This window comes from Orussus abietinus, unplaced genomic scaffold (assembly GCF_000612105.2).
Source record: "Orussus abietinus isolate OABI.00-Male unplaced genomic scaffold, Oabi_2.0 scaffold53, whole genome shotgun sequence".
Taxonomy (NCBI): Eukaryota; Metazoa; Arthropoda; class Insecta; order Hymenoptera; family Orussidae; genus Orussus; species Orussus abietinus.
This window is the reverse complement of record NW_019394239.1, coordinates 640,511-663,144: the sequence shown is the minus strand read 5'-3', so window position 1 is coordinate 663,144 and position 22,634 is coordinate 640,511. Positions and strand designations below refer to the sequence as shown.

The 22,634-nt window shown below is 44.9% G+C and overlaps 1 protein-coding gene across 1 annotated transcript in view; it reads left to right on the top strand.

The window, feature by feature from the left end:
- LOC105694157 (optomotor-blind protein) overlaps positions 1 to 22,634 on the top strand; it is a 136,540-nt gene that overhangs the window by 11,605 nt on the left and 102,301 nt on the right. Inside the window, exon 2 of the mRNA XM_012418782.1 lies at positions 5,997 to 6,321. Within this exon, the coding sequence (XP_012274205.1) occupies positions 5,997 to 6,321 (325 nt within the window). The remainder of the gene's footprint in view (positions 1 to 5,996; positions 6,322 to 22,634) is intronic.

Sequence of the window (22,634 nt, the reverse complement as noted above, 5' to 3'; positions counted from 1 at the left end):
ATGAATGACCGAGCCTCCACTTTCATACCGCCTTATGGTGATATGAGAGGGTCATTCTATATATATAAAACGTCAAAATGTTTATTCAAATTTTCTCCAAACTGGGTGTATCGAATAATTTGGAACTTCAGCACATGATCATTGAGGCCCTAAGGAAGAACGTGATGCTAATAAAATTTCATTAAGAAAAAAAATGTGTATTCTTGGTTCTAGTCTAGGCAAAATACAAAAATTGTTGTTGAAAAATGAAATTTCACGATCACGTTCTTCCTCAAGGTCTTCCAAATCACGTGCTGAAGTTTCGTATGATTCGGTGCACCTAGTTTGGAGAAGTTTTATAAATATTTTGACGTTCTGATATATAGAATGACCCTTTCGTATCACCTTAACGATACGACAGGGTCATATGTATATGGAATGACCCTTTCGTATCACCTTAACGATACGACAGGGTCATATGTATATGGAATGACCCTTTCGTATCACCTTAACGTTATTTCGGAGTTACATGGAACGCCTCCTGTAGAACGGTACAAACCGGCGAATTTCCTAACAGCGGTTGCACTCGTTGTGTCGCCGAGGACTCATATTGACCTTAATAGAGTACCTGCGTTTTACAATCTACATGGTGCTCCCTACATAGACAGTCATTAGTCCAATAATTATACATCGGCCGATCGCGGCTGGTCATTTAAAGTCGCATTAACGACACGGCCGCGGTCGTTACAGCAGTTACAGTCGTTATCCCTGCGGCACTCGTAGAGAAACTTATCCGATCTCCGACGTAACGTATCTATCGGCGACTATCTATTTTCTTTTTTCCTCTTTTCTTTTTTTCCGGGAATCTGGGCGTCGTAACTTTTGCTCCTGACCGGCAATCAGGAGTCGCAGGTAACGATTGCGATTAACGAGCTAGGCCTGTGTACGAGTAAGCCTTCTTCCACGAAGGGACTCCTCTTCGGGGAACGTATTCGTTCCCGCGGGACCTCCGAGTAGATTCCTCGCAGCTTTTCGAGCCGAGCTCTCCAACATTCGGGGAATCGGGAGCGATCATCGTTCGAGGGAGTACGCTCTCATCTCCGAGACTGGATTCATCCGAGGGGGTCCAGGGGAGCGCGAATTTTCCCTCCGTAGAAAATAAGCCATCTCTACTCCCAACATATGATAACATGGCCGATAATGTTTTGCAGTCACTGGAGAGATATCGGCAGTGTCAGCGAAAATGTTTGCAGTGATTTGAATAAATGAATGTAGGTGTTAGTACACAATGAGAAGAAGAGTTGGCTGACTCGATGAAATTGCGAAAAAAAATGTAGAACTGAGTAAATAAAATTACTTTAAATCAACAATTAGTTTAAATCGAGAGCATCAATTTTTCTTCCTGATGGAATAATTTTTTCTTACAGTTATGTATGATTCAGGCAACAATATATGTCATCGATACATCTTCTGGTCAACTAAGATTTCTTCAATGCATGTTTCTTTGAGTCAACCAATTTTCTTTTCCTCAGTGTTGGGATTTTTGTCGGGATAATATGTAGTGATTTCTGTAACAATTGAATGTTTCTGCAAGAATACTTTGATGGTTCATTTACACGGGTTGCACACCTGACTGGGTAAAACTCTTTGTGAGCATGAATTATTTTCTCGTGTGCGGGTTTTCGCAAAGAGTCGTTTTATTGTTTTTTAAGGATTATTTATTTCGGGGGAGATACTCCCAGTGGGTAAAACTCTTTATCGTGATTAAGAATTATTTTTCTCCGTGCGGATTTTCATCAAAAGGCGCGCCATTATTTTTTGAGGATTATTTATTTTAGGGGAAAAACTCTAGCGGGTAAAATTTTGTTATCGTAATTATGATTTATTTTTCTGGACGCGGATTTCCGTAAAGAGACGTGCGATTATTTTTTGAGGATTATTTATTTTAGGGGAAAACCTGGGGCGGTTAAAACTGTCTCTTGTGAACATTAATTATTTCTCTGTGTGCGGATTTTCGTAAAGAGACGTGTCATTATTTTTTGAGGATTATTTATTTTAGGAGAAAAACTGTAGCCAGGTTCGGGTTTGCGATCGGATGAGAACCCACTGGATCGCTGGATTTAAGGCGAAACTTATGAGAAACAAATGACCCTCCGAGTAGCCCATTGCAGAAGACACTTTAAGGCGGGTTTTTCAATTCAGCTTATGACGCGGTCAGAGAAGACCGGACAAATAGTCGAGTGTTATTTCGGTGAAATAAGAGAAAAATGAATTAGAGGCGAAGCGATACAGGAATTTCACTCCGTTTTAATGAGATTTATTTAATTCAGCCAGTAGAACGATTAGGGACGGATGGCTTTCTCGTATTATGCACTGAAAAAAATAAGTTCATTGAACAAAAGAAATATTTCTTTGAATAATGCCGAAGAATATATTTGGTTAATTCAAAGAATAATTATATCACTGAAATAAATTCGGAATGAAGCGGAAGCAACATTTCTTTGGAATAATGACAATTTATTTGAGACAATTCTTTGACGTAACAAAATATTCCTTTGGTTTGATGAATTTTTTTTTTAGTTGGATTCGACCAAAAAATCTCGATGAGGTTAGGCGACGCGTATACGTCGCCATATTTACACTTTATTATCGTCTACTTCAAAGATTAACATTTATTTATTTATTAGAAGGTTTATGTTTCTCGTTAGTCGAACATGCTACGGCGATGAGGTAATCTTTAGCTGATAACTTATTCGTAATTAGGTATATAATATCATTACGTATAGTTTTGCCGCGTTTACGGAGAAAATCACACGCAGTGATTGCTCACGACGCGTGTAATCATTCATACCTTCGGATTAACGGAAACCTGCAATTCAGTCGTAAATCATTTAATTTTCCTTGAAATCACGAACCGGGATGGGCGTATGACAAGTACGTCTTAACACAGCTTCCATTTCCTCACCGGCTCCAGAAAAAAGACATAAATGTTCGAATCACGTTTGCGATTAACGGGAATTACGATGTGCTAAGTATATCGTTTTATTCCATAGTTAGAGCGGTAACGAGCTACCGTTTCAATGAGCCGGTAATGATAATAGTACCTATGAATACGGTTAAGTGAATGCGTTTCTTTTTTTTTTTTTACCAGGAATGGATCGTTTACAAGCCTACGATGAATTCATTATTTCCCGGAGAGTACTGACACGGAAAGACGAACCATTTTGACCAGCGTCTGAAAATCCAACATCATGGAATCCATTTTCAAATCGAGGAATACATTGACTCAGTCACGTGAAAATCGTCCCAAAAATTTAAATAATAAACATTCGGGAACACGTCATCTACAGCATGAATTTCCAAACTGTATTTCTTTCATCCGTGTCCCCAATATTTAGGAATATTCAAAGCGTGCTTTTCTTTTGGCCTCGATATTTGCGAACAGCACATGGTCTAAAAAGTATTAATAATTTCAGTACAATTACAATAATACAGTATTTAAATACGAATATAAATACTTCCGTTAAACAAAATTCCAGCTAATGCAATTTTTCTTATTTTTTCAAATGATGTCGCGATGATGAAATATTCCAGTATAATAAAAAAAAAACTTATAATTTAAGCACTCTAATTTTTTTCACTTTTACCAGAAATATGGTCGCAATAATGAAATATTCCTGTATAATAAGAAAAAACCTTAATAATTTAAGAATTTAAAGAAAAGTTTTCTAATTACTCTGATTCAAACACACAGTGATTACATAAACGCTCCCATTTAACGTAATTCCGGGAGACGAAATGTTTCTCATTTTTTCCAGCAGTATCGTCTCAGTAGTTAAACATTTTCATCAGATGTAGGTCTATTTCCGAGGGGTGCAATCAATTCTTGAGAGATGAGAGGGCCGAAGGTAGAAAAAAGGAGCCGAATTTGCGAATCGATCGCGATCCTTTTCATTCCTTGTCTTTTCTGAGGAAAGGGAATTTCTTATGCGAGGAGGGTGAATCATGGCAGGCGTCTCTTTGGGGCACATAAGATGGCGGTCGGAAATTTTTTTCATTTTTTCCAACAGTATCGTCTCAGTAGTTAAAAATTTTCATGATATAAGTCCATTTCCGAGGAGTGCAACAAATTCTTGAAAGATGAGAGGAATGAAGATAAAAAAAAAGGAGTCGAATTTGCGAATAGATCGCGACCCTTTTCCCTTCTCTTTTCTTTTCTAAGGAAAGGGAATTTCTTATGCGAGGAGGGTGAATCTTGGCAGGCGTCTCTTCGGGGCACGCAAGATGGTGGCTGGAAATTTTTCTCATTTTTTCCAGTATCTTCTCAGTTGTTAAAAATTTTCATGATATAAGTCCATTACCGAGGGGTGCAACAAATTCTTGAGAGATGAGAGGAACGAAGGTAGAAAAAAGGAGCCAAATTTGCGAATCGATCGCGATCCTGTTTTTTTCCTTTTCTTTTCTAAGGAAAGAGAATTTCTTATGCGAGGAGGGTGAATCTTGGCAGGCGTCTCTTCGGAACACATAAGATGGCGGTCGGAAATTTTTTTCATTTTTTCCAACAGTATCGTCTCAGTAGTTAAAAATTTTCATGATATAAGTCCATTTCCGAGGAGTGCAACAAATTCTTGAAAGATGAGAGGAATGAAGATAAAAAAAAAGGAGTCGAATTTGCGAATAGATCGCGACCCTTTTCCCTTCTCTTTTCTTTTCTAAGGAAAGGGAATTTCTTATGCGAGGAAGGTGAATCTTGGCAGGCGCCTCTTCGGAGCACGCAAGATGGCGACCGCGGCCAGCCGCATATGAAAGACAGCCGGAGAGGCAGAGACCCCAAGTATCACCGGAATTCGAAGATCGACGTACGCGAGAATGGAATCTCGACCCTCTCGTGTGTTACCGTCCTCGGAAAGGTTCCTCTCCGTCGAAAGAATTCCGCCGCGACTCGCGCCTCGAGGTAATCGGAACGAAATTGAAATACTCGTCGTTCTCTCTTGCGAGCGCACTTGCGATACTTAGTCCTGCAGCAACGCTCGAAAGTGATCGTTAGTATCGATTGCTCTATTGACCCGCGGACGAATGCGTCAATCCTATTTTTAAGCGCGGTTCGCACATCTCAAGAACGATGCCGCCATTCCGAGCTACGAGGTTTGCGAAGGCACTTGTTCCACAGAGATCGCGATTCGGCACTGATAATCCTTTATCATTGTTACGTGCCACTGGCAAAGTTTCGGTTCGATGTCGCGAAACCCTTATATTTGCGGGGATATTCTCGGCCTCGAATTTTTACAATTATTGGTACATGGCATAATTACTTCAGTTTCATGGAGGTCCGGGGAGAGTGATTGCGCTACGAGCGCGGTTTCTTGATGTTAAACAAGTGGAATACGGTGTCTCACAAAGAACGCAGAATTTGCTTTCCAACACGACGGAAATGACTTAGGTCATTTTCATGATTACGGACGCGTGTACCGCGTGACTACGTTAATTAAGTTAATCTCCGGATTTCGGGTGGTACTCGAACAGCGGATATTAATCTTTGATTAGACCAATTTTTTTTTCATCGATCTAATACAAATTTCTAAGATGGTTACTAAATTTCATGATAATCACGAAAGTCGGACATGCGGGGATGCAATCGTCATGAAAATCAGACATGCGGGGATGTTACCGTCATGAAAATCGGACATGCGGGTATCCAAGCATGACAAACATCGAACATGCGGGGATGTAAGCGTCTTAAAAATCGGACATGCGGGTCCGCAAGTATCGCGAAAATCGGACATGCCTCCGCGTAATATTAACCCTTTCGTTACCTTGGACGAGATATCTCNTTAATCGGCCAGTATTGGGTCGCGAGATATCTCGTCCAAGGTAACGAAAGGGTTAACAGTGCGGTTCCATCCAAAGGACCTGACCCTAATTATTTCTTCACGCGTTCACATTTCCGATATTACGTCGCGTAGAAGTATCCAGCGTGAAGTAGTTTCGGATCTAACTGGCTCGCATCGGTTGTTCAGGTCTGGGCCTAGGGCCCCACACGCCCGAGGAGGCCCACGCCGCCGTGCTGGCAGCTGCGGCCGCGGCGCTGCACCACCAAGGTGCTCCCGGCGGGCCGGGCATGAGGCCCCTGAGGCCCCCACTGCCCCCGGGCATGCTGCACGCGTCCCCCCACCCCTTGGCGACTCATCACGCCTTGGCGGGGCCGCACCAGCCCCTGGCACCGCCTCATCACCCGGAGGAGGACGGGGTCGTGGACGACCCCAAGGTCACCCTCGAGGGTAAGGAGCTCTGGGAGAAGTTCCACAAGCTGGGCACCGAGATGGTCATCACCAAGAGCGGCCGGTAAGTCTCTTTCCCTCTCTTCTTTGTCGGTCCCTACCTTACCGGTCTCGCGACCGGTTGGGTGATGCGGCCGTAATTAAGATCTAGGAACACCACGTCGCTCCCTAGGGACTTGGCGACCTGAAATGTAACGAGGATGGAGAGACTTGCGATTTCTTTTCAGCGATTCCGCGCGAATGGGTCGTTCATTGGAATTTCGTCGTTTTCTTCCGCTTCTAGAGGTGATTTCTTTTTTCTCCCGGGAAGACGCGGACGGTCGAGGGAGGCGAATACTAACCTCGGTCCTTCTTTTTCACTCGGCTTGTTCGGATGGAAATCGATCCCGCCGCACTTCTTCGTACGACATGTCGTGGGGTTAGGAGAGACCCGCTTGACGCCGAATGCCGCGACTCGCGATTCGCTCGAACCGTTCTTGAACGGTTTCGCGGATTCTCGCGGCGATTGGAGCTTCTTGGCAGCTCTCCCACCCCTGGAGGCTTTCGGGGGTATCCTTAAAAGCGTCTTGGCCGACTCCACCCTCTGAGTGATCGACTGATCGAGTGGTTTTCATCTGGCCGTTTTTCCTGTTTTATCCTGGAAAATGTTCGCGATTTTAGGCTCTTTTTCTGATAAATAACTCGCTCACTAGAAATTTTGCAAGAAATTCGTCTTAGTCGACTAGAGATTGTTCGAAATTTACTGCTTATGAAAAATAACTCGCCTGAGTCACTGGAATATTTTGCAAAAAATTCGCCTTGGCCAATTCTATCCCCTAGCGACCAATCGAATGGTTTTCACTCTACCGTTTTCACTCTACCGTTTTCACCTTTCCTTCCCTTTCTTCCGCCATTTGCAATTTTCTCCTAGCTACTGTTGTTAAATTTTGTGAAAAAAGAAAAAAAGAACATTCCGTAATCACCGGAATACTCGCTTTTAATTCGTCGTATGAGTTGTTTCCGAGTGTTTTTACGTAAGTTGGGAATATCTAACGGCAGTGCATTAAATGTTCTATTAAATTTTGTTTAGAAAAAAAAAAGACATTCCCGAATCACCGGAAGACTAGCCCTTAATTTGTCGAGCGAGTGAAGTTTCTGAGCGTTTTTACGTAAGTTGGGAATATGTAAGGGCAGTGCATAGGAGTGGCGGTATTTCTACGTCGCCTGAGCTTCGACAGGAAAACAGCCATTACAGACTAGGGCTGTGTTTCCCCGAGTTTGATTCTTGCTTTATTTTGCCGGTATGCAGCCTGCACCACGCGACGTGAAAGTGGAAAAAGTCGGGAATACTTTCGTAGGAACTATCGAGACATGTCACGGGGAAAACTGCGCGGGTATTCCGTAGTCCGAGCGTACGCTTCTGCATATTTCAGTCGGGCAAGATGGAGGCTCGACTTACAGTGGTAAAAAAAGAAACCGGTAATAAATTCACCCATCATGTACCCAGAGTTTATATGCAGGGCATAACCCTCGATATACTAAATTTAAAATATACACGTACATCTATTTTTATTTTAATTCTACAGCCAGTGTAGACCAATTCCGACAAGACGTGAGAAAACTCGAGCCTCGTTCATGTTTTTAATATAAATGATCATCACAAATTGTTAGTTTCAGTGAAAGATTGAATACTTAAGGGGATGTGAAAGTGACCCCAAAAGGTGTTCATGAAACTTTTCTCCGAATTGGGTGTACCAAATAGTCTCAAACTTTACAACGTGAATATGGAGGCTATAAGGTATGTTCTGACACCCATGAAATTTCATGTTTATGCAAGATTAAAAAAATTGAAATTTTATGGGTGTTGGGACCTCCTTTATTGCCTCCATGTTTACGTTGTAAAGTTTGAAACGATTCGGTACACTCAGTTCGGATAAAAGTGTCATGAACGATTAACCTGTGATGCTGCTTTCACGTCCCCTTAAATTACATGAAATTTATGATTTTTAATAGTGAAGAGTCGAATCGAGGCACCTGTTTGCGGGCTCGAGTGCGCGGCATTGCGATAGTTCAACCGCAAGAAATAAAAACAGATTTCATTCCAAGGCTGGGCGAAGAGACATCTCGCCGAAGGTATGGAAAGAACCTGTCGGTGTACTATATACATTGTATTTGCGGCAAATTAGACGTTCCTCATGGAGCACGCACCGATGTTCATTCATCCCCGGTAGGTAAGACTTCAGGGACCGGATTTTTACCGCGACCGGTCCGGATCGCCATATAACTGGTCATGTCTCGGTCCCTTGCCAATGAAATCTCGCAAAAGTCTGCACGCGATCTTCCAGCAAATTCGGAAGTCAGTTTGCGAGCTCGCACCTCTCAAGAGAAACGTTCGATTCCCTGAAAAGTTCGCCGCAAAGGGGGATTCCTTAAGGCGATATCAAAGTGGCTACCTCATGGTCGGTATGACACTTTTTTCCGAACTGGATGTATCGATTCGTTTGAAACTTTACCACGTGAATATGGACGCTTTAAGGTGATATGAAAGTGTGATATATACGTACCAAAAAGTCAAAATATTTATAAAACTTTTCTCCAAACTGGGTGCACCAAATTATCTGAAACTTTAACACGTGGTTATGGTGGCTCTAAGGAAGAACGCGCTGAAAATTAATTTAACGCGTGAAATTTAATTTTTCGACAAAAAATATCTTTTTTGGTTCTTGTCCAAGATAAATGCAAAATTTCTTTCGAAAAATGAAACTTTACGACCAGCGCGCTCTTCCTTGGAGCTTCCATAATATCGTGTTAATATTTTAGATAATTCGGTACACCCAGTTTGGAGAAAAGTTTTATAAATATGTTGTCTTTTTGGTACGTATATATCACACTTTCATATCACCTTAAGAATGGCTCCGGCGCTCATAAAATATCATTTATTAAAAAATTGTTTGTAAACATTTTCTGAATTTTCTATACAATTTTATGGAGCGCCCGATTTTTTGAAGGGTTCCCTGCAAAGGGGGATTCCTTAAGGCGATATCAAAGTGGCCGCTTCACAGTTCATATGAAACTTTTCTCCGAATTGGATGCACTAATTCGTTTGAAACTTCACTATGTGAATATGGAGGTCTTAAGGAATGTTCCGGCGCTCATAAAATTGCATTTACTCAAAAATTGTTTATAATCATTTCCTGAATTTTCTATACAATTTTAGAGCGCGTCCGATCCTCTGCAATATTCCCTGGAAAGAGCGATTTCCTAAAGCGATATCAAAGCGACCATCTCACGATTCATATGAGACTTTTCACCTAACTGTGTAAACCGATTCATTCGAAAATTTATCACGTGAATACGGAGGCCTTGGGAAAGGTTCCGACACCATCGAAATTTTATTTACAAACATTCTTAAAAATCTCTACAAAAGTGTTTAAATTCGCGGCCTTCTATAGGGCGTTCATATTCACGTTGTACACTTTCAAATAATTCGGTGGAATATTTTTTTTTGTTTTAATGTAGATATCAGTGGAGGTAACCTGCGTGACGATGAAGTATACCTCCAGGTCCTCTCATTCATAGCCAGAGGGTACTCGATAGACTGGATCTAACCAACCGGTCCCGGCGCCGGGTTACCGGTCGCGTCGGTTCTCGTGAACGAAATTTTTCGAAAAACCTAGACTAGGTCGCTCGTGAATCCAGAAACGAGTCGTACGTTCTCTGCGTTCACACGGCGCGGTGTGTATGCTCGCGATCCCGTGTTCTCTCACTTTCATTCAACTCGGAACGCTCCACGCGGGGCTATTTTCTGTCCATCCGGTCGGCGACATCGTATTACCATGGTCATGGCAGAAAACGGTCACACGGAAATCCTTGGTACAAAAGATGGCCGGCTTTATTATTACAATTTGTACGCCGACGTAAAACCCGCTCAACGTGCTTTTTATTATCGAATCCGGCGAAATAAATTTCTCCCTTTGGGACATACGTCAGTCGTAAATCGACATCCCGCGTAATTTCAAAATCAAGGCGACATGGTTCCCTCCTAACCCCACAAATATATTAACTCTACACTCTACTTTATAATAACTTAAAAAGAGAAATTGAATAAGGATAAATAGAATTCGAATATAACTTGATAAAACTCGTATTCCTTGAACACTAGCAACGCCTTGAAACAATCGCTGCACTAAGAAAAAAAGAAATGTATTTAACTAGAGAAATATTTTTACAAGTCAAAGAATGATTCGTTATTCGACTCGAATAACCTCAAATAAGTCGTCACAATTCTGAATAAAAAACGTTGCAATATACACTGAGAAAAAAAGTATCATTGACCAAAAGAAATACGTCTTTGAATAGTACCGAAGAAATACTTTATTAATTAAAAGGATAATTATTTGACTCAAACGAACTCGGGCAAATTGGATGGAACATTTCTTTGGAATAGACCTTTTTCTGAGTCAAATAATATTCCTTTGACTTAAGAAAATGTTCTCCCGGTTAAATGAAAATTTTCCCTCAATCTACGTATAAACCTACTGTAAGAAAACGGATTAGTTAACTGAGACAAATATATATTGTTGCCATAACCATGTACGACTGCAAGAAACAATTATTTTTTCAGAAGAAAGATGTATGTTTATTGATTTAAATAAATTCTGTTTATCCAATCTGATATTTCTTTAAGGCAACCGACTTTTCTTTTTTCTCAGTGTAGGTGTAACAGTTCCATAAAACGTGCCACCTCGTGACTCCCACCCCCTCCTCGACACAGGAGTATCCCCTGGCCCTCTGGCGGTCGAAATTTCTGGAAAAGTTGCTCTCCCATCTCGCCCGCCTTATCTCGGCCGTGATCTGGCGTCGCGACCGGTACCGCTTTAAATCAATCCGCATCGATAAGTCGATTCTTACTGGAGGCGCATGCGACGGCACGTACGGTGAGCAAAGGAGAGAGGTATACGGCCCAAGCAGGGGGTGGGACGAAGAGGAGGAGGCCGGAGGGCCGGACGGATCGACGTAACGAGGGTGGTCGATAATTACATACGTCGAATCCTCGCACCGTCCATCCCGGGACCCGGATCGAGTCGACGTGTGGTCCTCTACGTCTCAATACCGTATGCGGCCCGCGCGGGTTCCCTCCCCCCTCCAAAGCGGGCGCGCATGCGCGAGCGCGAGCGAGTCCCGTAGGTGCGCAGTCGCCCCGCGCGCATGCGGGATGTAAATGGATCGCCGGAGGTACTGTGGATAGAGGGGGGAAGGGCCGGGGGGGAGGGGGCCCGCACGGGGAGGGGTGGTACACGCCGAGAGTAAATAACGCACCGAGTGAGGGGGTGGGGGGCCTAAGTATAGGGCTGGGTTAACGATGTTTGTTTTATACATTGGCAGCCTCTTCTCGAACCTGTAATCTTTCTAAACGAGATATTACCCCGGGAGGGAGCGAGAGAGAGAGAGAGAGAGAGAGAGACCCCGCGCGAAATCGGCGCGCAGCCGCCACCGGACCGGCGCCGATGCCGCCGGCGTCGCAGCGCCGGTCTCGACGGATCTTGCGCCTGCGAGGGCCCAAGACCCTGAAATTATCGGGCCTGGTTGCAACGCGGTCTCGATCGCCCAAGACGCGCGACGCCGGCCGCACCCGCACCGCGACAGGTGCCGCGGTTTTCGCTTCTCGCTCCCTCTATGGGTTTGCCAGCGAGCTCTGTCTCTCGCGACTCGGACGCGATCTTGTATCCGTGCCTACGTCTACCCTGGGACATGACATTCATTGAATGTTATGAAACATTAAATGTTTCTTTGAATGGCGCCGTAGATATATTTTAGTAATTCAAGGAATTAGTTGACTCGAATATATCCAATTGTGACTGTGAAGATACGTTGCACCCTATTTATTCGAGTTTATTTCGATCGAGTTATTCCTTGAGTTGACGTAATGTTTCGATGGTAATAATAGAAGAAATATTTCTTTGGTACAATGACTTTTTTTTATCGGTGTATAGTAAACTTCAGTTGCTCGATGTGTTTATCAAATTCTAGGTTGATATCAGAATGATAGTAATTTTTTTCAATTGCCTTTAGTCGCAGGCTAGAAATTCTAAAAGCCTTGGAAATTCTAAAAAACCTTAAAAATCATGAAATTCCTAAAAGACCTAAAAAATAGCTGTTTCTTGTACGTTTTGATATGAATATTGATCAAGGATTCAACAGGGTGCCATAGCCAAATCGGCTGGCGTCGAGGTGGCCGCCGGCCACGTGGCGGCCTCAGCTGAGAAAAGCGCGCTTTTGACAAAATTAGTAATTTCTTGCGTATTTTAAAGACAAGTCAAGGTTTCAAGAAGAAGAGTTGAACGATTTAGCCGAGATTCATGGGGTATCGTCCCCAAATCGTGAAATCGGCGGCGTCGAGGTGGCGTCCACCGCCGACTACGCTGCGGCCTCAACTGAGAAAAAGCGCGTTTTTGACGTCCAACGGGCCGACATCGCGGTGGAGAATGTCGGTCGAGACTCGCGTCGAGCCACTCGCGGGCCATGCGCCGCCAAAAGGAAAAGCGCAAAGTCTCCAATTAACACGGTTAGCGCTCCTCCCTTTGCAGCGGCTCTCCTCTTTGGCCGAGGCGCCTCGTTCCGCGGATTTCTAAATCGAAGGCGGGAGGGGAGAAAGAGAAAAGGGCCGGAGAAAGTTACACCTGCGATGAGGGTGCGAAGGACGCGTTTGAAGGGGCGAGGAGCGTGCAGCCGTAGTCGTTTGAACGCTGCTCGCGGGCTTCATGGCGCTAATCCCGGCGAATCGCGGATAGTGACTCAAGAGGCTGCCCGATGCCCGATACGACTCGTTTTCTGCAAGACCTTCGACCGATTCGAGAAAAACAGAATAAAGGAGGCAAAAGACTGCGAGAAAGTAGAGGAGAGTGAAAAAGATGAAGGCTTAACCCCTTAACGTACAGATTAAAAAAAAAACCGGCCAAAAAAATCAATTTTTTTTATGTAAAAAAACACTAGAACATTGTCTTGGCAAAAAAAATAAAATTCTCGATTATATTCGAGGGTGAAAAATTATAGTAGCACAAAATACAATGCCGCTCGAATTATCTCGCGTGTACACAGTTTGGCCTGTCTAGCGCGCTCGAATTAACTCAAGCGCACAAGTTAAGGGGTTAAAGGTAGAGAAGGGTTTCAGCTAGGCATACGGTATGATTTTGTTTAATTTAATTTAATTTCATTTCGACTTATTGAATTTAATTTTATATAATTTCATTTCACCTCATTTCATTTTATTTCGTTGCCATTAAGTTGACGTGAAAGTGGCGTCAAGGAGGTCTCGTTTGCGAAACTTTTCTCCGAACCAGGTGTACCGAATCGTTTCAAACTTTACAGGGTGAACATGAAGGCTATAAGGAAGGTTCTCACACTCGTACAATTTCAATTGTTAAAAAATTTATTTGCAGACGCTTTGAAAATTTTGCATAAAAAAATGAAAATTCATGGGGGGCAGTTACTTATATCCTTCGTATTGTAGTTTGAAACGATTCGGTACACTTACTTAGCGGATACGTTGGGAACTTCGATTGACCGAAATATTTCATAAAATTAGCAAAACGAATTAACCAAAACACTTTAGTCGATTTTAACAAACTTTGGACAAGTGAACTGAAATCTCGGGCGTTCGACTCCGATCAGTGACCGTCTTCATTTTCGAGGTTAGGTTCTCGCGGAGCGTTGTCTCCTCCCGCGCACGGTAACGTCAGAGTCCCGCTCTCCGCCGCCTTCGCTTTTTCCCTCTTAAGTCGCGCGTTCGCGCGCTCTCCACCTCCCCTCGCCTCTGGGCGCCCTCCGCCCTTCGGCGTACGCACCCCTCTCGAAGCATCCTCCTAGCGCGTCGTCCCCCGCCGCCCGCCGACCTGCGATTGTCCCACTCGACTCGCGGCGTCTCTCACGGGCGCGCGCACCCCCCACCCCGCCCGCATCGCCCGCATCGCCCGCACCACCCACACCACCCATATCACCCACACCACCCGCATCGCCCGTATCACCCGCACCACCCACATTACCCGCATCGCCCGCATCACCCGCACCACCGGCATCCCCCGCCTCCTCTCCCTTCCTCTCGGTCTCGCCGACGCGCGCCCGAGAGAAGAGAGAGCGAGTTCCCCAGGGTCGCGCGTTGGGGTCCCGGCTCGGTAATTAGCCGTAGTGGTCTGCGCGCGCTAGTGTGAGCGCGGGAAAACGCGTCGCCGCGACTCGTCCCTCGTGTATCGACGTTTCCGCCGTGCCGGTGTGCCGGCGAGCCGCGGCTCGACACGGGGGGGTCTTTCACGGCCATCCCCGGGAACCACTACCACAGTCGGCACCGCCGCCCGTACCAACACCGACACCGCGACGTCGCGCTAGACTCCTCCGGCCCCTCCGTCGACTCCTTGGCACTTGCGTTCCCTCCTAGCGCGAGTTCTTCCGCGTCTCTTCCTCTTGCTCCCGCTCGCGTCTCCTCCTATCCTCCCCTCTCGCTCATCGCGCTCTCTCCTTCGGCGAGCCCGGGGTCGTCGACTAATGCGTTCCGCGGAAACCGCCGCCGCCGCCGCCGACGTCGTTCGAGACTAGCGGATTTTTCAATCCCTCCGCTCCCCTCCTTCCCTCCCGGGGGAGGCGACCTCCGGGGAATTAACGACCTCCGGGATTCCCGCGAGGAGGAGGGTAAGGAGGAATCGTCGAGATGCGGAAACCGCGCTGTCGGACACCCCCCATCCCCCCCGAGGATTTGACCGCCCCCTCAACCCCTTTCACTTGTTTTGATTGGGATTTTTTTCACAATTTGATATAGATATGAGGAATAAAAATTTGTGGGTAAATTAATACATTTGTTATATTAACCCTTATCACTCCAACCGACAGTAATGCTGCCGACTTCTTACACCTACTCTTTAAATATTCTTGGAGTGTTAAGGGTTAATATTGGGTTATTATTTTATCACCCGCTAAACCCTCTCGCGCGCTTTGATTAGGATTTTATTCGCAAATTGACATAGATGTATGGAAAAATATTTGTTGTGTGAATCAATATATATACTTTTTTTTTTCGTTCGATAATTATTTTGTGGGTGAAAAAATACTTTTGGTCGACGAGATAAGTGGGTTAATTATTTTTAGTTCGTTGTGTCGAATGGTGGAGTAAATCACATTGATTGTGGAATTTGGTATGTTTCTAGTAATATTCCGTAATGTTGAGAAAACGATTTGATTGAGACGGTTTGGTCGAGTGATATGTAATTTGACTAAATAGATTATAATTCTTGTGAATGTGACTGAATTCAGGCGATCGGACGAATTTGTTCAATTACATTTAATGATTACATTTTATGTAAATGTATTTTATTATCATGGTATTTGCTGGACATTTTTTTGGAGTAAGATTTTTGTTGAAGAGCGCTACTTACGTTACTTTGTATAAATGCATAGCGCGTTTGGAGCTTATAATAAATGCTTGGGCTAATGGATACATGCTGTTCCTTTCTTTCCGATACTCTTTTGCCTCTTTATCTCTCGCTCTCTCATACGGCGACCCTTTGGATGTTTCACACTCGAGGGGTGAAAAACTCACGAGTTGAAAGAGGGTCACCGCGATAAAGTTCGCGTCGTCACGACACTTGAGTCCGAGGTTCGACTTGACAAAGGGAAGTTTCTTTAATTTAATGAAATCGAGTTAAAGTTACGGGACCCTAACGAGGATTTACCATTTAACGTTAGTCGTTCCACGAACGGACATTGGGCTATCGAAATGTTGTAATTCATTCTCACCGTTGAAGACACTCGGGAGAGTTCTGCGCTAAGAGCAACGCCGTAATCGCTGTTTCTACCCCTATCAGAAAAATGAATTGAACCAAAGAAATATTTTGTTTGAATAGTACCGAAAAAAAGTTGTTTTTTAGTCAAAGAATAATTATTTCGTTCAAATATGTCGTCACGCTGATTAAAATACCTGCATAATTTTAAGCAAAGAAATTGGTGCAACAAAGAAACATATCGTTATCCTTACTCAAACGAATAAGCGATATACAATTTATTGTTGCTAGGAAAGAATATTGCAACTGTCAGAAGAATTTGTAGTGCCCCAGTGAAGCAATCGTTCCTTTCCTGTCAACATAACAAAAATGTTGCTGGCTCATTTTAACGTGTCCACATTTGTTGCAGCAAGTAAAATTGCATACTATGATCGTGAATTCTTTTTCTGTGGATCTCACCCCAAGTGCATTCTTTGGATTTCGACTTTTAATTTTTTTTAAAGTTTAATTTCTTATTTTCATTACTCAACTTCGACATCCAATTTCTGTTTAGGACCCTATTGAACGCGGGACTCATAATTCCGCACCGCGAAGGCATTTTGCGGCGCGTTTTCCGACCACAAAAGCCCGCACACGCGATTACGAGATAGCGCATCGCGTCGTGTGGCACGCGACGTCCGACACGGCGCGTCGGGTTCGAGTGCGGTTCGATTTCGAGGATTGCGACCATCCCTTGTGCGTCCGACAGGACGCGTCTTTTTCAAGGTGCGAAACGGTCGACTTCAATGTCTCTATCTTTTTTATTTTTTTCTTCCACCCTGCCAAATGTTTTTTCTGCCGGAAGTTCCCATTCCACTATTCTCGATTCCATCTCTGGATCGATGATATCTTTGCAGATGTCCGAATTATCCGTTTTGCCCGGCCATATCGCGTTTGCGTCGACCGCTGACTTTCGTATCTCTCATTTTCATTTTTTTATCGTATCCACGATACAACGTTGCGGCTCACACAAGTACCGAATGACGCGATCCGCGCCAAGGTTTACACTTTGCGTTTCGTTTGAGTTATTTTTTTTCTCTCTTTTTTACTCGCAGTGAGACTTTCACTCGCCGACCCCGATTCACGCGACCGTCGTATCTGGATTTTTTTTTTCAAGTATTTTTCGTTTTAATTGTTATCGAAGAAATAATTGCGAAGTCGCAACGAAGGATGCCGTGGTAACACATTTTCGACGAAACACAGTTTTCTCCTTTACCGGGGAAACTTTTATAAAAGGAACACTTTTCTCGAAGAATATGAAAGGAGATCACACTTTGATATTTGACGTGATATCTACCATGACATTTCACGCGGTCAACCAAACGTTATTGATCAAATAATTGAGTCATGTCAACCGAATATTTGGTGGTCCATGTAATGACCATATTCTACGACTGAACAAAAATTGTATTAATTAAACATAATATTTTTCTGCGTGCATAAATATTATATTGAATTTTCCGACTCCAATTCTAACAAGGATAGCGATGTGTAAATCGTCTCGCGAATTCCGTTACACCCTGTATTTACGATTACAGAGGACACCGGGCGTCCGGTCGCGTCGCGGCGACCGAGACGCGTTATCGGGCACCTCGCGACTCGCGTGTCGCGGGCTGATAGAGGCGGCTCGCGACGACGCGACGCGGCGCGTCCGCTCGTGTCTGGCCGCCTTCGCGCCGGAGGCGGTCCGGCCCTTATCGCGCCGTCCGTCTACGCGCGCACATGTCGCCGAGATAATGGGGTGCTAATTATTGCAGGAAGCTCTGGCGACGCGGCAATTAATCGTGTGACCGGCGAACCAGCCTGAATATTTTTCCGACGTGGCGAGTTCGCCCGGTCACGTACAGAAAGCGCGTTCTCGACGCGTCTCGCGACGCACGAAAGAGGTTAGGTTGTCGAGAACAAAAAAAGAAAGAAATTCGAAAACCAGGGAAACGGGGAGATCAAACTGGAGGGCGAAAGAGAAGCGTCGGGGCGGATGAAAAAGGAAGGCCGAGAGAGAAAAAATGGACAATGAGAGGAACCCCCGACGACAGTAGAATAACCTCTTAGTAAGCCGTCACATTCCTGGAAGAGCATATTCTATCCAACTTGCGGAAAAAGAATTCACAGCCATAACAAGAAATTTTTCTTGCTTCGACAAGTGGGAACCCTTGAAAATGGGTCGGCAAAATGTTATTCAGAAACATTTTTACTGCGTAGACAACGGAAAAAGCGGTTACTTCACTGGGGCAGCGCAAATTCCATTCATGGTAGAAATATTGTTTTCCAGAAACAACTAATTGCATTTCGTTCATTCGAGTGGGGATAACACCATTTTTTTGACTGTTCCTGCAAATTCGTTCTTTAATTTAGCAAACATTTATGCAATTATTGCGATTATTTCTGTAGCAAGAGCGAAACTTTATCAGCAATGTTGTCCTTTATTAAGAATGCAAATGTATTTTGTTTTCCGTGCACAGCTGTGTCCTCGTATTTATGTTTCAAGTTCGTCCAGGAATTCTGCGATTTTTTCCTAGAGGGTCGGTTTAGTGAATTCTCAATCCACGATCATTTTCCGGAAACGTGTACGGTGAGCGTTTAATTTAATTACTTTAATTACTGACAAACACGACCGGAATTGCATCGATACACAGATTTCTGTAACGTTGGCCGATGACACTCGAGTGTTATTTCTGCATTTTGCGAAGCATTTATCGGAGATTCCGCCCTCGTTGCGCCCGATAAAACGATAATTTCGCCTCAATTTTCGGAGCCTCGGGGGACTAGGAATCGAGCGGCGTCAGTTCCGGGCACACAATTCCTGGAAAGCGGAAAGCCGATGTTCTCGGAGCCAGGAGAAGCCTAGTCCGTTCGACGTATAATTTTCCGCGGGCGTATGCTCTGAAAATTTAATTCCCAACGACGGCCGCTCACCGCACGGGATAATAAATTCCGGCCGACAGGGTAATGCCGATATTCTGGACAGCGTAATGCGCGGTTGCGCCGGGCGACGTGTACAAACGTATATATTCCCACAAAGCACACCTTCGGCGTACAAAAAGTTAACCAAATAGATTTATCTTTCCTTAATTAATTGCAAAAATAGTAAAAATATTTCTTTTCACTATGAAAAACCGAAATCAACTATTTTTTTCCAAATACTGCAGAGCTTCCATGCCATTGAAATCACAGATGAAATCTTGCTGCCAAAAATAACAGTACACTTTGTTTCACGTGTCTTACGAGTACAAGATTTTCAACTTATCTCCAACCAAATAGAAGAAGTAAAGAGTACACCGAACCAATAAAAAAGAAATTACCATACTAAATTTGAAAACAACATTCTATTTGGAGAGCAGCTAAGGTGTACACTGCCATCCATTGATGGTTATCTCGAGGACCTACTGCCCTCTTCGGCCGCGCGGCGTACTAGCTGCGGGAACAGCCCGGAATTTGAATCGTCCAAGGAGCAGAGCCCGCTGTGTCTAGCTGTGGCGTGCCCTGGCGTGCCGTAACGTGCTATAATGTCCTATAACGTGCTGTAACGTGCCGTGGCGTGTGGTAGCGTGCTGTGACGTGCCGTAGCGGTCCCAGACGCGACGCCAATGAGGCCCCCGTGGCGTCGCCTCAAAAGGCCCTCAATTGGTGTTGCTCAGCTCCTTGGGCGATTCAAATTCCGCGTTGCTACCGCCGCTAGTACGCGGCGCGGCCGTAGAGGGCAGTAGGTCCGTGGGGTAACCATCGAAGAATGGCAGTGTACCCATGGCATATGACAATTTTAGTGTTCGCCAGATAAATTATTTTTTTAAATTTTGTTTTCAAGTTTTTTACACACACATATACATTCCGTGATTTTTGACACTCGATGCGCGGTGCGGCACTTCGCATCCGCCGAAGTCGGCCGACCAATCAGAAAGCGGATCGCCTCGATCTGCGCGGCCGAGGTGTGCAGCGACGTGGAGCCGCGCAGTCCTTGAGACGCACGCGTCGCGGGAACATGTCCTTTCGGTGCTCGTTATCGGCCGACACTTCATTTGCATCGGTATCTCGCATTAGCAGGAAGAACGACCGTTTACTAGGCCGAGGTTAGCTTCCGCCGAGGCGGCGCAACCGAGTTACTTTTTAACCGGTCGACGCGCGTCTAACCCTCTCGTACATCCACTTTAAGCACCTTTCCGCAAACTCGACGGCGAGCACGTACGAGGAGTTCCTCCATAGGTGCAATTCCGCAGATGCGGTGGATCCTATATGCACGCAGAAAAAGTATTTGCTTGAATCGATACAATTTTTCTTGGTTCATAGAATATGGTAATTATTTAGACAACCATATATTTGGTTGACACGTCTAAATTCTTTGTTTTTAACGTTTATTTCATCGCGTCAAATATTAAGACGCACAGGGCGCGTTTCGCTCATCATTCCCCACTACGAGTGTCTCGTTGAAATGTATTTGGCTCGAAACTCTACCGAGTTTCTTGATGGTAGATTGCGTCGAATACAGGTTGCCAATCGACTATTATTGTAATATTCGTCCTATTATTTCAGTCCGTGTACCACGCATTTCTAGAACGACAATCGGACGCAAATTGTGCAATTATTTTAGTAGAAAGTGAAACTGTATGGACAACGCTGTTATCATTGATGGATATTCCCGTTTACATTCGTGCTCCTAAAGACATTTGTGATTTGTTAAAATAGGGAATGAAATATAAACCGTCCAGTTTTGTATTTTCAGTTCTATTTCGGCTGATTAAAGTTCATCACGCGTTCAGTTTCCAGTTGACCTCTGAAATATTAGAAATGAGCGTTATAAATAAATACATTCAATATTTCTTCGGTTAAATGGATTTTTTTTCTCAGGGTAGAAAGGCGATCCGGGTTCCCCTGGAGATGCGCGCGCACGCGTCGTTCGTTCCCCCTTTCCCTTCTGTCTAACCGTGACGATGAGAGCTATTACGTTCACCGGTAAATGGAGTACATTCTTTCTGGACCACGAGTCCTTTTCTGGAGGCAGAAAGAGTCAGGGATCATCAATCGGCCCAGTTTCCGTCGGGCAAAAGCCGCGGCGTAGGAGCACCGCCACGGGGCATAGTAATAGGCGCGACTACTCGTAAACGGACGGAAGGGTGCATAAAAAGGTTTTATGGCCGCCAGGGGAAGAGTGATTAAAATAATATATTCCGAATGGGAAACGGGGATCGAATGGGCGCGATGAAGACGTGACGTGCCTCCATTGGGTGCGTGTGAGTGCGATAATCAAAGGGTTGCTCCTCCGCCCCCCCATCCCACCACATATCGTGGTCCTCGTCGCTCCTTCTTCCGGCCGATTTCGCCCCTCCTCCTTCACATCGCAGCTCGAGTGGCTTGGCGCTGCCCCGGAGTCATCTCTCTCCATTCTGGGGCTCCTCTTCTCGTGCGCGGGTGCGGATGCTCTTAGTATGGATATGGGCACGTGTGTGCCTTCAGCATGCACGTGGACGCGGGTGTATGCCTTCGACATGGACATGAGCCCGTGGGTGTGTGTCCTCGATATGGATATGGGCCCGGGTGTGTGCCTTCAGCGTAGATACGAGCGTGTGGGTGTCTGTCCTCAGTATGGATACGGGCGCACATGTGTGTGCCCCCATCATGGAAACGGGCACGTGTGTGTGCTCACGGTATGGATACGGGCGCACGTATGTGTACCCTCAGCATGGACACGGACATACGCGCCTGATGAAACACGTCAGAAAAAATGTCAGATTGAGTAAAGGAAATTTTGTTTAAATCAACAACAATTAGTTCAACTCAACGACATCAATTTTTCTTCCGAAGAAAATAATTGTTTCTTGCAATCGTATATGCTTCAGGGAACAATATATATATATATTTTTTTTTTCAGCCAACTAGTATTTTTTCCTCCGGGTATGTTACATTAACTGTTACACATGGAATAGTTATATTATTGTTACCAAACCGTGTTAGGTGGACATTGTCTGAAATGAAAGGTGTGATCAATAACTTTCATAACTCGTGATCAATCGCAACGGCGTGAAGATAGACACATCGTCTTCAAAATAGCAGGATGCGAGTTTACAAAAACATTACCCGCAATAAGTATGAAGCGTGTCGTCACCCATTGCCCTCGTTATGGGGTCAGCTATGGAAAGAATGCGTTCCCGCTTCTCTCGGTAAGTCGGTCGAGAGTCCTCGAAGGTGTCCGAAAATCTGACCGAGTGAAGACTCGCGAGGTGGCAGAGAGAAGTCGCGGCGTAGTTGGCAGCCAATTTCTGAATGCAAATACTCGCGGTGTCGAAGGGTGAGGCGGGGGTGGTATGCAAATAGAAAGCTGTTACGAGGAGGCTCGTTCCTCCCTCTTTGCCCTCCTGGCCTCTCGCTCGCTCTTCCGCCCTCGGGGCTCCCTCCCTCTCTCTCGCTCCGCCGCCCTTCGCCCACCGCCCAGCTTACCGCCTTTTCAACGTTGATATATCCACCTAAGAGTGTACACCGGGACGCGTGAATTCTATGCGAAATGCCGGAGATAGATGAGCCAAGCCGCCCCCGCTCGGGAGAAAGAGGAAGACGGAACGGCAGCCGTTGCATTCTAACGCGCGAGCATTCACTCGCTCAT